Source organism: Mauremys mutica, chromosome 3, assembly GCF_020497125.1.
Source record: "Mauremys mutica isolate MM-2020 ecotype Southern chromosome 3, ASM2049712v1, whole genome shotgun sequence".
NCBI lineage: Eukaryota > Metazoa > Chordata > Testudines > Geoemydidae > Mauremys > Mauremys mutica.
Window position 1 is genome coordinate 206,260,545 of NC_059074.1, and position 17,665 is coordinate 206,278,209.

General features: G+C 37.7%; 1 protein-coding gene across 3 annotated transcripts in view; it reads left to right on the forward strand.

Annotated features, from left to right (window-relative positions):
- KIZ (kizuna centrosomal protein) overlaps positions 1-17,665 on the forward strand; it is a 94,251-nt gene that overhangs the window by 9,652 nt on the left and 66,934 nt on the right. For 2 of the 3 annotated variants that reach the window (XM_045011795.1, XR_006578501.1), the window contains exons 2-4: positions 3,590-3,652; positions 6,644-6,803; positions 13,569-13,658. In XM_045011795.1, coding sequence (XP_044867730.1) covers positions 3,590-3,652; positions 6,644-6,803; positions 13,569-13,658 — 313 coding nt within the window. The remainder of the gene's footprint in view (positions 1-3,589; positions 3,653-6,643; positions 6,804-13,568; positions 13,659-17,665) is intronic. The other variant, XM_045011796.1, reaches the window with a different exon arrangement.

The following is a 17,665-nucleotide window of genomic DNA, read 5'->3' on the forward strand; positions in this document are numbered from 1 at the left end:
TTATAAATAACTGTCCTATTTCTTTTCCTTAGTTAATAAATCTTGAAAGAGTTTATTATAATATTGGTTGTGCAGATATCCTTTGAGGATGGTGGCCTGATAGATCAGATATGGAGTGATTGCTTTCTGAACAATGTTCACGCACAGGTGACATGGTGTTTTTGTCTTTTATCATTTTTCTGAGAGAGTTCATTCAGAAGCATAGTGGTTATCTAGTTTCACCCATATAGTTGTTATTGAAGCATTTGCACTGGATGATGTACACCACATGTTATGATAGGCATGTGTTGAAACCATGGATTTTGAAAGGTGTGTTGTGGGGGATATTGATTATTGTAGCTGTAGAGATATATTTGCAGGTTTTGCATCTATTATGGCAGCGTCAGGAACTGCTTTGAGTTGGTGTATCCTGGTCTGGGAGAAATCTTGCTTCCGATGGCGAGGTTGCTCCTGGAATGAACCCAGTCCCTCCAAGCACAAGTCTTAGCTGTGCGATCAGGTGATCATCTTCACCCTTTGACCTTTTTTTTTTTTCTGTTACGCTATTTTTTCTTGATTAAGGTTGTCCATAAACCAGCTACAGAGTTTCTTTCATAGCATTTGAAGTATTTGTTTATTTTCCTCGAAGCCCAGTTGTTGCACAGAGGTATTGCTGTGTTCTGTATTTGAATCACACTTATTTTGGTACATTAGTTGTTGATGGTGTTTGTTGGATTCTCCTGTCGCTTTGATGGATGAGTGTTTAGGTTGTTTTGACTTGAGTTCTGGGTTTATTTGTTTTTATGGCTTCTCACCTGGAAAGCAAGTCCAGTCCTGGATTTGCAAATGTGGTTGCATGTCTTGCAAGTGTATTCATTGTTTGGGGGAGGGTTTGAGATGATGTCCTTACAATGAGCTCTCTTCTCCTTCAGAGACCTCTCATGCTGCTCCTCAAAAGTGGACATGCCCTCATGGCCCAAATCTCTCTATCTGGGTCTGTCCAGTGCAACAAGCTTTCAGGCTCTAATGTCTATCTTGCATGCTTTCAGGATGACCTTCAAAGTGTCTTTATATCAAAGGCTAGGTCGACACTTAGAGTAGGTTCTCATGCTCAGTTGACTTTAAAGCCTCACTTTCAGTGTATGGGAAACCTCCATGTGGACCATGTATACAAAGTTGAGTCCTGATGACCAGGCTTTTAGTGCAATGGATTTGGCATCTCTCAAGGACTTCAATATTGTGGATCCTGTCCTGCCACATGCTATTGCAGATGGATCTTTGGGAGTGGGGGTGAAAGCTCTCCAGCTTTGATGTGATGTTGGTAGAGCATCCATGTTTCACAGCCGTAGAGGAGTGAGGTGAGTAGAACAGCATGGCAGATTTTTATCTTGGTTCTGAGTAGACTCCATACTCCCCCTAGTGCCTGTGGGTGAGCCTCCAAAATGCCAAGCTGGCCTTTGCCAGGCACTGAATGATCTCATCATCCAGCATGGTTGCTGGAAAGTACGCTATCCAGGGAGCAGAACTGCCTGACCGAGTTGAGGAGTGTGTTGTCAGTTGTGACGATGGGATCATGGTACTTGTGATGCTGGTGGTCTGGTGCTAGCTGGTACATGACCTCTGTCTTTTTCAGGCTAATTGTGAAGCTGAAGCATTTTGAGGCATAGGCAAAGAGGTGCACAATAAATGGAATGTCCTCGAGTGTGTGTGCAATGAGAGCACAGTTGTCGGCAAACAAGAGCTCTTTAACTAGCTGTTCAATTACCTTAGTGCGGGTCCTGTGTCAATGTAGATTGAATAGATCTCCCTCCAGTTTAAACCAGAAGTGAACACCTCTGTCAAAGTCCTGGATTGCGAACAAGAGCATGGCCAAAAAGACAACGGCAAAGAAGACTGGAGCCATTACGCATCCTGGTTTGGTGCCGTTAGTGGCAGAAAAGGCTTCTGATGAATCACCACTCTCCATCACCCTGGCCATCATGAAATGAGTGGATGACAACAATCATCTTCGGGCAGCCGTATTTATGAAGGAGCTCCCCCACGATTCATCATATCAAAGGCCTTGTCAGGTCAACAAATACTATGTACAGGCCCTTGTTCTGTTCATGAGCCTTTTCTTGTATTTGTTGGGCTGCAAACAACTTGTCCATTGTGCCGTGGCAAGCACAAAAACTGCACTGTGACTCTGGATACACCAAGTCCACTGTGTGAGATATGAGCCCGTTGAGCACAGCCCATGAAAGGATCTTCCCTGCTATAGATAGCAGTGAGATTCTGCAATGGTGGTCACAGTTAGATCTGCTTCCCTTCCTTTTGTATAGCTGAACTGTGCATGCATCCTTACACTCCTGGGGCATGGTACTCTTTCCCCAGATAGCCTTAAAAAGGCTGGTGAGTTTTCTGACCATGTGGGCATGTCCGCATTTGTACACTTCAGGTGGAATGCCATCAGGGCCTGCAGACTTGCCTGTTGATCGCTGCTTGATGTATGGCCTTAGTAATCTCATCTAAAGAAGGGTTCCAGGACAGGATCCTGTGGGAGTGAGTCAGCGGCTTCATCTGATGTAGTGGAATGACAGTTCAGGAGACTATCAAAGTGTTCTGCGCAGCGAGAGAGAATAGCACTTTTTTTCTGTGAGCAGCCTGTTACCATCTGCTGTGAGGACAGGGCCTGTACCACTGGATTTTGGGCCATACACAGCTCAGAGTCCTTCGCAGAAGGCCTTCATGTCATGCTTGTCAGCCACTTCCTATAGTTCTGCAGGCTTCTGCTCTCACCAGTGGTTCTTCATAATCACACTTATTTTGGTACATCAGTGACATCATACTTAAGACCGCCAAAGACTTTTCCTTTTAGTAATATCTTTGTAATTTGCTAATTCAGTTCTGGTTTGAATATTTTAGAGATTATGAATCTTAACATGTTTGAATTTTCTGACGTATTTTTGGATTCTTAAATTATATATAGTTGTTTCAAAAATAGCATATTTACAGCATTATCAGGTGGATTGGTGTTCACCTTCTCCAACAACTACTTTAATTGCATGCTTTTGTTTGATTATAATGAATTCATGCACAAATCTGGAGAAACCTTTTCATCCACTAGCAAAAATGTAACTGCGTTGACTTACTAGTTACAATTTTGCAAATTTATTACTGTTAGAAAAAGTTTATTTGCTTAATGTATTTGTCCAGTCACCAGTTTTGGAAGCCCTCCTGTGGGGCTCTGACTTCAGGAGGGTAATGTAGTTGGTAGGCCCAACAGTGTCCTATGATTGGTTGATTTGTTTCTTATGAAGAAAACATAATGTGAGTAAATTTTCCACTGCTATGAGCTGGAAACAGAGAAGCTTATTTATTTAACTGTTAATGTGCCTGAAGAGCATTGCTCAGGATTCACTCTTTATTCTCAAGGGAAAGCTGTTTTGCTGACAATTTAAGGTCCAGCTGCATCATGGGCCTCTGTACTAGGCACTGTATAAACATGTAATAAAAATGCTGGTCCCTGCCCCAAAGAATTTATACTGTGTTTTCTTTACTCTTTGGCAGCTTAAGATGTACATTTGAACAATGGCTTGATCATTCTGTATTTCCTTTCTTTTTTCTTTAGTGAAACAAAGAGGCTGGAATTGGAAAGAAAACTGTTTGAGTACAGCAAATCTGATACATACATGTAAGCCTATTAAAATACTACTTATGCATTATTTTATTTTCATTGGGACAATGTAGAGATGACTAAATGCTTTTGAAATATCATTGTAAAGTTTGTCAGTTTTTAAAAGAATTTAATATTCACATGTTCAGTATAATATAAGAGCTTATTAAATGTCTGTTTGTTACAGTAGTAAAAACAGTTGATGAAAAATGCCTTGAGTGTCTAATGAAATGTAACCATATTCTCCTTACTCTGTATTATTACTGAAACTTTGTGTATGACTTTGTTAGACTTTCTTTCTGCGAAACCTTGGTGATCTAATTCATATGAGGAAGCTTCAGACAGTTGTCATGGAAGTTTACCACCCTGGGCAGAAAGTGTAGTCTTTTATGATAACTTAAAAAAAGGTTGATATTTTACATGTCCCATAAAAACAAACAGAAACTGTCCCTGAGCAAATAGACCCAACATTCAGTTTTCCAGAATTCAAATTCTTTCCATGATGCGTGTGAATGAATTCCATTAAAGTAAATATAATTAACCCACGGACATCAATAAGAGAATATTCTTTCTACAGTATATACTGCCAGTACTAGAAACTAAAAGGTGTGTGCTGGTATGACGGGGTCTATAAATCCCCCACAAAACACAGACTGCAAGACCAGCCCTGTCCCGGCTCAGTTGTGAGAAATGTTAGTTATGGAGAGATGCACCCTCAGCTGCTTTAGCTAATGAGGGCAAGCTCAAGAGGGAGGAAGAGGAAGGGAAAAGGTAGAATAGCTTGAGACTTCAAGGGAGTAGCAACTCCATCAGACTGAGAGATTTATAACCTTCTGGAGTACAAGGGAGGTAACCAGAGATGGAAGTGCTGAGGGCCAAAGGCTTTTTGGCTCAGTTCTGTTATGTTTGTTGACTCTGCCTTTTTTTCTTGTTGATGGGGTTTAAGCCATTGTTGCCCAGGTCCTGGACTGAGCCATGCTGCTCTAACTGGGACTTCGCACAAGGCGGTGCCAGTCCCTGCTGATAGCTTCTTGTACTTGACTTTTAAATAACCGAAATGAAAAAATCCGAAAAACCACAGCCACCCAGGAAATATTTTAATGGTGAGGATAGAATTTTATTTTGATGAAGCAGAGATGACTGCCTGCCTCTTCTACAACTTGCATAGTCACAAGTGGGAATGAGCATGCTGTGCTAAGAGAAGCACAGAGCTGGGAGTGGAGGAGTCAAAGCATCAGGGACAGCTGCAGGAAGAACAGCCTTGTAGTATTCACAAAACTTTTCTTTTTCCTACTTCCAGCAGAATGAAACTTAAGGGGGAGAATTCCAACTTAGCATCAAATATGAAATTGGTCCTTTGCCTGACTTCAGACCAGAAATTCTTGATACGGGGCACTCCCACAATATATACGCTAATGTAGAACCAAGGGAGTTAGATTTCCAACAGTGGTCAGCATTTATGAGGCCCATTACCATTAGCCTGTGTGGGGACCAGTATATTCAAAAAAGTGTCTGTTGGTCAATAAACTGTAAACTCAGGTCTATAGTTGCTTTTTTGACATTAGATACAATTGTATTCCAATGGACAGAGATAATTGTGTATCCAAATCTCTATTCCAAGCAACTCAAATGATTAATCTTTGGCAGAGATTTTTGGGCCAAAAATAGTAAAAGGTTACCATGGCTGAATAAATCTAGGAAGCTTCCTCCAAAATAATAAAAATTCTGGGTTCTGTCCATCCAGTCCTTCCACATGAAGGTTTTGCCACTGATTTTAAGGCTAGGATTGCTCCGCCTCTGTAGGGATAGAAGCAGAATTTTCTAGTTAGGTTTGACCAAGCTTGCCTCACAGCCGTGATTGTAGGAGCTCTGGAGCCATCAAATCTATAATAATTTGACCCCATAATGACGTTAATTGGGAGAGTGTATATTAATTCTCATTCAATCTGAACCCAAGGTGGGGTCTGTGTGGTCAAATCTAACAGCCACAAAGATGTCTGGCTTAACAAAAAGGAGATATAGTTTACCAAGTTGGGAAAACAAAATTCCCCGAGAGATAGGGGGGAGCTGTAATTTGTTCAGAGTCAGTCTAGGTTTCTTACCTGTACCCCAAAGGAATGTTCTGAAAATATTGAATTTCTTAAAATAAGTTTGAGGAATAGAAATAGGAGATACCTCTCATGACATAGAAAATTCTGGGAAAGAAACGGAGCATGACTGTCCTTTAGATCACGAAGCTCATGAAAATGGTGATGGATGAGTAGAGAATATGTTCAGTCCTGATGCTCTAATACTGGGATGAGATCTCCCATGGCTTTTGGACAGTCAGCCTAGGACTTCTTGTTTTTAAAAAGTCTGGCCCTAAGAAACCCATCCTTCTCTCCAGGAGAGAGCAGATAGCTTTCCCATGATGCTGTATGTATTTTGTCTGAATAGGGCTCATATACTGGAAAATAAATGTTTGAAAAGGTGGGAGAAATAAATATACTGAGTTATTCACTCCCACAGACTGACTGACTGTTTCTCTTTTTTATCTGATATTAATTTAGATGAGTTGGAATTTCTCTGAGAACACTGGCAGTTTGGAAGACTTTTAACATTTCTGTCTATATGACAATCATTCAACAAACACCATTCCTTACAAACACAACTTGTTTTTAATGTGAACTAATATAAGATGGTTAGCATTAGAAATTTAATATATGAAGTCTGAAAATATAGTGGATTTTTGGGGGGAAAATTTGTTAATCCACTAATTTTTGTGTCCTTTTAAACACTATTTTAAAATCAAATTTAAATCTAAGTTATTTAGGTGTAGCATCTTGTTATTGATAATGTAGCCTTGAATAAATTGCTCAGATCTATACTTAGTCTTTTAGGAGTAAAAGAGTAATACTGAATACTGTACTAGCATTTTTTAAAAATCTCTCTCTCACAAATAAACTGATTCAAATTGTTACATGTCTGATTTCATTTTACATCATAAAAAGTGTTATTTTCCTCCCTTAGAGCTAAAATAAACTTCATAAAACTCAAAAAATACTTGAAAGAAATATGTGAACGACAGAAAAATGCTGTGTTGCGAAACCAAGAATTTTTAAAGGAATTTGATCGTGTTGAAGCTCATATTAGGACTTTTACAAGCTCAGAGGCACTTCAGAAATTGAAGGTAATACTTGTTTTATTACAACCGTTGTATTATGGTATTTACATAGGGGAAACTGGATTGATTTTGTTATGCACATCAAGATTTCAGATGTCAGTGAATTCTAGTAACATATTTTTGCAATGCTTAATATTTGTCTCTTTGGGAGTAGGGAAAACTGAAATAAGCTGATGTGACCTTGTAGACAAATGGGTAGTTAGTAATGCTTTATTATAGATTGTGGGTTTAGTTCTGTGAAGTGCCGAGTTTCTCTTGTGAGGTGCCAAGTGCTCTCAAATCCCTTGGAAGCAAGGAGGAATTGAGGATGCTCAGCACCTTGCAGGATTGCACCATGTGTTTGCAATAATGCTGTAGTTCAATGTTATCATGCCAACTATTAGCCAAGTAGATGCTGCTGTTCTATGATCAGTTAAATCGGAACATTGGGAAGGTTATACAAAATTTTTCTAATGATTTCTTTATAAGATTTTTAATTTTTCACTTGATATTTTTCCACTTTTGTAACAAAACATCATTACATTTGACATAGCAAAATTAAAAACGTAATGAAACCAGCTGGAAGACCATCCTAGGATGGCCATAATTGGTGTTGTCCTGCTTTGCTCATTACTTTTCCTCTGACTTTTCTATATTGCCTCTGCTGATGCCATCTGAAGAGTTTTAAGGGCTTGTCTTCACTTACAGCTCTACCTTGGTGCAGCTGCGCTGCTTTAGTGAAGATGCTACTACGCTGACAGAAAAGCTTCTCCGGCTGGTGTAGTTAATTCACCTCCTTGAGAGGCAGTAGCTATGTTGATGGGAAAAGCTCCTATTGACATAGCTCTGTCTACATGGGGGATTAGGTTGATACAACTACATTGCTCAGGAGTGTGGATTTTTCATGCCCTGAGCGATGTAGTTATACCAATACAGGTCTGTAGTGTGGACTCAGCCTTAATTGACTGATGAGGCTGTTATATTAGATGTAGTTCAGCCTTTTCCTGCCTTTCTTTACTGCTGCTGATTTATCACCAGTTAATTGTTTAGTGACAAGATTAATTGTGACCTCAGATTAGCTCTGCAATTTATCTGCATGCTTCATTCTTGCTGGTTATAATGCCATAATTTTTTCATTAAAAGCCAGTTCTGTGCTAACATTTTGATGGCAGGTACAGCAACAGAGAAATGTGATTCAGATGAAACCACACTTTTCCAAAGTTGATGAGAACTATAAACTTTGCTATTGGAGTGATAAATGTAGGGAAATAGCCCTGTGGGATGCTTTATACTCAAAGTACATGAGGTAGATGGAAAATGAACTAATAAGGAACATTTTAGCATCAAATGACCAGATTATGTGGAACCAAAAAAGTGTAGAATTTACACTTTTTAATCTTACCTGTGGTGGTTGTTTCATGTAGAATCAAAAAGAAATCTGATATCTCCCAGCCTCTCTCCCCAGTCAGACCCCTTACCAGCTATGTTTGCAGCCCTGATTACTCAAAAGAACTCATTGCTGATCTCACTGAATGTAATGTAACCAAATTATGCCAGTTTTATAAAGAGAGACATTTTCTTAGTATGAAGGAAATTATGAAACTAGCTCTTAAGCCTGTTCTGCTTTTTTCATTTTTTTTACAAATTAAAGGCATTTATTATGTAATGTGCAAAACAAAATAGTCTTCTCTTACTCCTTCCACTGGCCAGTGACATGGTACAACCACAGCCCTTCTCTTCTTAATGTATTGCTTCCTGGTCTCTGTCTATCACTAGAAAGATCAATTTTATTTGAAGCCATGGGAGTGGGATGTTGCAGTTAATTTTAGAGAGGCAGATATCATTACTATCTGCATTATTGGTTGCTGGCTCACATGATGCCCCAAGGCTCTGTCATTTTGGTCATCAGTAACTTATTATGGAAGGTAATGAACATACAACTCATCTGACCCTAAAGTTTTTATGGTAATGAAGAAACTTTATGCTTGTAGGAATAAAAATAATGTGTAATATTCACTTCATGAGTACTCTGAGAAAGAAAGATCAGAAAGCCCCAGAATCTCCATAATTTTTTTTCACATTTAAATAAAAAATTGATGAATCCACTTGGCTGCCAATCTCCTCCATTCACAAACTCAAGTCGATTTTTACTTTTTCCTATGTAGTCCAGTTGCTTTGGGTGTATGTAGTTGTGATGGGGTTCCTTTTTTTCCTCTCCCTAATTTTTTATTGTAATTGTGTATTTTTAATATTTGCTCTTTGTATAGGTTGAATGATTATTAAGATTGCATTGCTCTTACTAAAATAGCAATGATGATCCATCTTATGCCTTACAGTAAAGTGAATGAATGAATGAATATTTCTGTTTTTATCTTAATGAAATGTTTTTAGTGAAATGGATCAGAACTGTAAATAACATACCGCACATGGAGACAGAAAGATAACTTTTTAACTGTGTATATATAATGGAGGGTATGTAGTTTTTAAAAATGGTAACTTTGCAACTGAAATACTTTCAGATCTACACTAAATGAGCCAATGGAAGTAACAATCCTTGCTCTTTAGGTGTATTGATCTGTGCTGTTTCTAACATATTGTCTTAATACCCACTACTGAGCAATTTGGAAAAGCTGAAATCTAATAGCTATCTTTGATAAGATAGTACTACTTTAATTTTAGTTGATTTATTAAGCAATACTTGTGTGACATCTGAGGAGATATCTGAGCCATTAGTGATTATCTTTGAAAAGTCAGGGAAGACAGGAGAGATTCCAGAAGACTGGAAAAGGGCAAATAGAGTGCCCATCTATACAAAGGGAAATAAGGACAACCCAGGGAATTATAGACCAGTCAGCTTAAATTCTGTACCCAGAAAGATAATGGAGCAAATAATTAAGCAATCAATTTGCAAACATCTAGAAGATAATAGGGTGATAAGTAACGGTCAGCATGAATTTGTCAAGAACAAATCTTGTCAAACCAACCTGATAGCTTTCTTTGACAGGGTAACAAGCCGTGTGTGTGTCGAGGGTGGGGAGCAGTAGACGTGGTATATCTTGACTTTACTAAAGCTTTTGATACTGTCTTGCATGACTTTCTTATAAAAAAAAAATAGGGAAATGCAACCTAGATGGAACTACTATAAGGTGGGTGCATAACTGGTTGGAAAACCGTTCCCAGAGAGTAGTTATCAGTGGTTCACAGTCACACTGGAAGGGTATAACAAGTGGGATCCTGCAGGGATAAGTTCTGTTCAGTATCTTCATCAATGATTTAGATAATGGCATAGAAAGTACACTTATAAAGTTTACAGATGATACTAAACTGGGAGGGGTTGCAAGTGCTTTGGAGGATAGGGTTATAATTCAAAATGATCTGGACAAACTGGAGAAATGGTCTGAAGTAAACAGGATGAAATTCAATAAGGATAAACACAAAGTACTCCACGTAGGAAGGAACAATCAGCTGAACACATACAAAATGGGAAATGACTGCCTAGGAAGGAGCACTGTGGAAAGGGATCTGGGGGTCATAGTGGACCACAAGGTAAATATGAGTCAAGAGTGTAACATTATTCAAAAAAAGAGAACACGATTTTAGGATGTATTAGCAGGAGTGTTGTAAGCAAGATGCGAGAAGTAATTCTTTCACTCTAATTAGGCCTCAGCTGGAGTATTGTCCAGTTCTGGGTGCCACATTTCAGGAAGGATATGGACAAATTGGAGACAGTCCAGAGAAGAGCAACAAAAACGATTAAAGGCCTAAAAAACATGACCTATGAGGGAAGATTGAAAAAACGGTGTTTGTTTAGTCTGAAAAAGAGAAGACTGAGAGGGGATATAACTGTTTTAAAGTACATAAAAGGTTGTTACAAGGAGGAGGGAGAAAAATTGTTCTTCTTAACCTCTTAGGATAGGACAAGAAGCAATGGGCTTAAATTGCAGCAAGGGAGGTTTAGGTTGGACATTAGGAAAAAATTCCTAACCGTCAGAGTGGTTAAGCACTGGAATAAATTGCCTTGGGAGGTTGTGGAATCTCCATCATTGGGGATTTTTAAGAGCAGGTTAGACAAACACCTGTCAGGGATGGTCTAGAAGATATTACCTAGTCCTGCCATGAGTCCAGGGGAGTGGACTAGATGACCTTTCAAGAGCCCTTCAAGTCCTATGATTCTATAATCTACTGAGGCCGTAATAATGCATCATCATCATAATTACCAGTCAGGTAAATATTTTATGATTTTTTTTTTTTACTTTTTGTCAAACAAAACAAAACCTGAATTTTTGTTGTTTTTTTGTTTATCAAAGAAAAGCTTTTTGTGGCAAAAAGTCTCACTCAGTAATTTTACACTGTGTAAAAATGTATTTCTTTGTAATCACTTAAAAAAATGTGCTGCCTTTCATTTCATTTGATGCCCCCTTGTTTTTGCATTATAAAAAGGGTGACTAGAAATGCCTGATCTGCCTTCTCTATACTATTCCTTACTTTTTATACATTTGTCACACTTTGGCCTATTCATCTGAAGGTAATGCTTTGTATTCTCTTTTCATATGGAAGTTTTCCATCCCTCTAATCATTCTTGTTGCCCGTTTTGGAACACCCTCTATTTCGGCTATATCATTTTTTAAATGGTTTGATTAGAACTGTTCATGCTGATGAAAATTCCTTTTCAACTCTAATACCTTTGCGCTTACATTTCTGATTTGGAAGGTCATTTTCTTGATGGCAGTGACTTCAGTTTACAGAATGAATAATTTTCAGGTTCTAGTGGCTGACCCATGTAGGATATGTTCATAGGTGGCAATTGACTTCCACTTTAATAAGTCAGGGCATGCTGCTAACATGCTATGCCTACATCCCCATTCTAATAACGGTTTTTTCATAGCTACCTCTAGCTTATATCTGTTCACTTTTTTTTAAGTCTATGACCTGCACGTGCAGAACATTCTTTCCCCACATAGCTGGAGATCTGTTAGCTATGCCCCAAATCCCACTTATGCATTGCTGTAGGTGGTATCTAGTGGAGCATGCTTGGTTTCTAACTCCTTGCATGGCTGACTTGCACCATACCTCTTCTGCAGAGTAGAACTGTTAACAGCTCTGCCTACAGACCGTATGCACCTGTGGTTGGGTCAGGCAAAATTGGCACCTAAGGTTAAGGTTATAGATATCCTTCAGACTGGTGCATTATTCAGTATGTCCTTATAAACAACATGTGATACACATTATGATCTTGGGTTGTTTATTTTATTTTTTCAAGTGGGCCTAGTATAAGTAGAGAAATGTTATAAATGAACTGATGTGGGCCCCAATTACTCTATTTACTGTTCTGTACGTGATGTCTTCAGTACTCCCATTTAGAAGTTCTTATACCATCATTTCATTTTTTACTGGGTTGATGCCATTTTTACTCCGCTCGTTGGACAAAGCACAGCTCATAGAGCCCTTGTGCAATACTGTTGGAACGATTCCACGGTCTGATTTCCTATTTGTGGCAATTTTCAGGATTAAATGGCTTAATAGAGAATAAAATAGTAATCATTCAAATAGTATTGAAATAGAAAATAGTAATCATTCAAACTGGTATATAGATGTGCAGGCACAAATTAAGTTATTAATTTTTAACACTTTTTTTGGTGGCGAGAGAATGCCCTTAGGAGTGAATTAGCTTAACTCTATGTACAGCGTATTAAATGGCTATTGTTACCAACTACTTTTCTTTACAAAAAAAGCTTAACTTGTTTCCGTATACTCCTGCAGTTTCTTCAGTAACTGTTGGAAGCTTAACTGAAATAATTTATTTAAGCTTTTGGGAAAACTGAGTAGTTAAACATTTCATCAGTTTTGAGCACCAGATGTAAAATGCTTGGTTGAATATAGACTTTTTTTCCTTGTGTTATTTCAAATTTTATGAACAAACATATCTGGAAAATAACACTTTATATATGCAGATTGAGAATTAAAGTACAGAGCTGTCCAAGTTGATTAGTTATCAGATGTATTTCTCCCTGTATAATACCCGATTCAAAATACATAGTGAAGTGCACCCACTCAGGACCAGTGTAATCTGTTCTTAAGGTTTACAATTACTAACATACAGTACTAATTATAGGTGCTGTATATGCTTAGCTTTTAAGCAATAGTCCTTCTATGACTGCATTACTTTTGGTCAATTAAACAATGTAGTGGAGGAGAAGACATTTTTATGTAGTTCTTTGTTAGTAACACTAGAGCAAGTTGTTTTTTTCATGCTGTGTTGCTCTTTGTAACATCTGCAGTATATTTTCTCGTTAGAATAGCTCAGCGGATTGTAAACTGACTTACATAAACCAATACAAAATTTAAAGCTCAGCATTTCACTGCAAAGCAGCTAAGTCATTATGTAGGTATAGCCAAAATAATCTGGAATTATAAAAAACATTATGAATAAATGTCTGAGTCCACAAGTTGTTACTCTTTAGAATCATGAAATGAGTGAACACATGAAAACCTACAGGAGGATGCACAAGCCACATACAGCATATTTTTTCCTGGAAACTAAAACATATTTCAAAAGGAATGATGTCTTCGGATGTTTTCTTATGAGCTGTTATAAACATCTTTATTTTTCTCAGATAAGATTATATCTTTGTGAATAACAAATCTTAATAGATTCCAGTTCATTACTTTTATGCCCTTGATTTCTTTGATTACAAATTGTGCCATATAAGCATTTGTTGATCTGTGTGTGTATGTATGACTACATTTTTATAATACATAAATCATTTATATGATGGATCTATTTATATGTAGGTACAATATGAAGGAGAAATTAAAAGTATGCTGTCACTTCAGAAGAATAGCATGCCAATAAAAGGTGACAAAGAAGATAACGATGAGCAGGTAATGGAAAATAAGTGGAAAATTATATATATTTTGTCCCTTGAAGAACACTTAGATGTTTTCCTCTAAGGTGCACCTTTCAGGAAATAGTGGCTGTTGCAAAATGCCTTTTTAGTGTGGAATTTTTGCCATATCATTTATTTTGTGAAACAGTGCTTTAACAACAAAATCAAGCAGATTAATTGAAAAAATTGTGCTAATATTTTTATCAGGGTAAAAAGAGAGCCATAAGAAACTGAAAAAAAAGACCGATGTTTGTTTCTGGTCAGCTGCTATTTTTATATTTTAATATCAAAGATTGTGAAAACAATTTTAACCTCTGAAAAACATTCTTAATGAAAGTACACAAAATATAGTAATTGATTTATGTCATCTTCATAATTTTGTACATTTTGACCTTTTCTCAGAAGAAGCAAAAAAAAAGATTGCATATCTAAGCAACAGACAAAAAGACTGACAAGGAATACTTAAATATATTCTGCTCTATATCTGCAGTAATGCAGGCTTCTAATCCCTCCTCCTATCTCCGTATAAATGATACAGTTCAAGACCATAGCTGTTTTCTTCACTAAAAGCAGTAAAGCTCTTTTAGATGAAATGTCTAAAAACATCTTGTAATAACTTGGAGCATGCTGGCAAGAGTAGTCACTTGTGACTATGTGTGAAACCCCCTCAGCTAGTCGATATTGTAATAAGCAAAAATGGTAGAATCACTCCATTATTCAGAAAAGCCAACAGCATGCTTGTCCCTTAGGCTACAGCATTCATTAAGAAAAGCTTACTGGGCTGAAAGCTGGAAACAGATGATAACAGGATATGATTTTCATATTTAATGCATTCCTTGGAAGAGTATGTGTGCTGCAGATTGATAGAAGAATCAACTGCTACTTTACTAAAAGACTTTCTAGTTTGCCCTATAGCTACCGATGGAATCATTCAGCCAAGAAATTAACTTTTTCTCCTTTTACCTGCTTTATATATCTGCTAAGCAGGCTGCCTGGCTGCCAGTAAATGTTATTATGCAGTTAACTGTTTGGTATTTAAGACTCTTATCAGAAAAGAAACAGAGGCCACACTATTTTGTTTTTATAGTGGGAGGAAGGTTTTCGTTTTTCTTTCTTCAGTGCATTAGCAGGCATTAATCTGAGTTTATGGGAAGTTTTCCCCCATAGATTAAAAAGTTAAAAACCTTGAATTTAGAGCATTCTTTAAACTATAATATACAAAGCAATGGATCCGGCAACCTTGAGCTATATAAGCAGGCCTTTAAGAATGCATGAATTACGTATATTCTGTCTAGATGTACAGGAAGTCATAGAGTTAGTTCTCAAATGCTGAATTTTTAAGTAATGTTTGGTTTGAAAATAATTTGCATAGAAGATAGACATTTTAATCTATAGATTTTTTTTCATTTATTGTACTTGTTACATAAATACCAGAATACTAGCGTTGCTATGGTTCCAAAAAAAGTTTTTTCCCATTCAAAATAGTGAAACATTTTGGGTAATATTAGGAAGCTTAATACAAACCAAAAATTGTCAGTTTACATTGCATTAAAATTGTAGTTAAAATGCGGGGGGAGGTTTATTTGCTGTGAAATACAAAGATGGCTTCTTTTACATTGTTCTGTGGTTATGATGCTTAGAGAGAGGTTTTAGCTTATCCGAGAAGAGGGTAACATGAACACATAGTGCAACTTAAAACAAAATATCCTTTTGGTTGGTGGTTGTAATTCTGATTTTTATGGATCTTTCTGCAAGAAATAACCTGAAGAATGTCCCCACTTGTTTACATCACATTTCATTTTCAAGAATGTTTTTAATTTGGCTCTATTTTTTTAGGCTAATCATGCCTTCTTCCGCCTCATTCTTAAGTTGACTTTAAATCTCTTTCATTCAGATAAGTAAAGAAGGTGAAATTCATTCTGGTGCTTGGGCCTTGTGCAGTGCCATCAGCGTCACTCTAGAGTCCTGCGGTGAAGCTGTGACAAGGCCACTAGCAGAGTCGTGGCACAGGAGGTTTCTCTATGACGCAGATGGCACACAGGGTGGTATTGTGGATGGGAAGGGCTATGGACTCTGCCACTATTTGGAGCCTACTACCCACATACATTTTGGAGGCAGGCAACAGAAGCTTCTTCAACTTGTAGGCCAAAGCAATGGCCTCAGGGAGCTGCACTGCACACTGATAAGTAGATAAGGACTTGGATTTCACCTCTTCCACTGCCCTTGCCTACACTTTTTTCCTGCAGAAAGTCCAGTTTTTGTTTTTTTTGTGAATAATCCCCAAAGCATAACCTCATACAAATCTAGTGTGCAAATTGTGTTGATTGATTTGTTGCCTACTATGGCTTACCTGACAACAATTGCCTTTTGGACCAGCACTCCAACAGAGTGATGGGCCTGACCCGCATTCCTCTCTTTGCCTGGCTGAGTACTGCAGGATCATAGCCTATGTAGAATTACAGTATTTCTATACAAAAGCCAAAGAGAAAGTGCCACATCTTTTTCAAGACCTTATGAAAATTGTACAGCAGGTTGTCGCAAGTAATGACAGTGTATCTGATTTTAATTCTGTTTGCCTTTACCTAAATGATGTATGTGGCTCTTACGTGATTTATTTTTATCTGAATAAACTGTAGTGTTGGAGGAAAATAAGCATCATGTTTTACTGTTTAGTCTGAGAAATACAGCGAGGAGAGGTCACCCAGTTAACAGGATCTGAAATGCTTGGCTTGCTTAAATGTGATATCTGAGAATCATTAAGGATACTAATGCAAGACATGAAGGTGAAGAAGATGTATATCCTTTGTGTATGGAACTTATTGAGAGAACACATTTGGAAGTAGAAACTTCAAGAGAATATTGTCTAATATTCATATATATTTGGGGACAGGAAGAAACATTAGTCAGTCAGAACTGGTATTTGGAAGGAACAGGTTGGGTTTTTGAATAAACTGCACTGGATGTTAATGTAATTCCAAATGTGAAGGGTGACATGCAATACTTGGACTTCAAAAGCCTGACAGGACTGGACTGAAGGCATCTGGGGGGCTTAACTGTAAACAGACACAGATTTGGCTTTTCTAGCAGCACTTTGCCCTGAGAAGCTCTTGCATTGTTGTCTGACGAGTCAGAAGAAACAAGCTGATGTAGGTTTATATTTTAGAATTTTATAACTAAATTGAGTGTCTGTTTAGCAATGTATTTCTATAGGTGTGTTTTATTTTCCTTTTTTTTTTCCTTTCTATAAAAGGTGCTTAATGTGATAGAAGGTCAAAAGCAAGTGTTTCTGTGGGGTAGAGTGGCTATGAGATGCCTCCCATCATGGGCCTACTGTTTCTGGAAGTGGAGGAGGCATCTGGCCTTTAGCATCCTTTCTTCAAACATCCTGTAGATAGCCCATGTCACAACTTACCTATTGCATTTATCTAACTGTTCCAATCCAACATATGTCAGCTTCTCTTATCATATGTTGGGAAACATCTAATTGTTAAGGAATCCAAGAAGGGTTTTTGTGATGATTTTAGCTAATTTTTTTTGTTAATAAAATAAAACTAACAGCCCACAAGTCCACACAAACTTTTTTTTCTATCCATAAGATTAAACCCCATTTTTTTGGTATGTTTTGTGTTTTCTTTCTTTGGAGATGCCAGGAGAAGAGGATGCAACATAAATTAAGTGTGCTCTACTCTATATTCTAATTGAATTGGTCCTTCTCAAAACATCACCTTGGTAGCCAGAGTAAGAGAGACTGAAGAATGGTGTTGTGGGGAGAAAATAAATTCCTTTAAAGATACTGTTACAGGATTCTCCCTTGTGGGTTTTGTGCCTACAGTATGAATCAAATGAGAACTCCCTAAATTCTATAAGCCTTTGGTTCTCTGAGTCAACCCTTCCTCAACCCTCTCTGAAAATGCTCCAGCTACAGGTACTTCAGAGGTCTTGAAATACTGTAGTCTGTTCCTGTCTGACTGCAGCCAATGAAGGATCTCCCTCCTGGAGTTG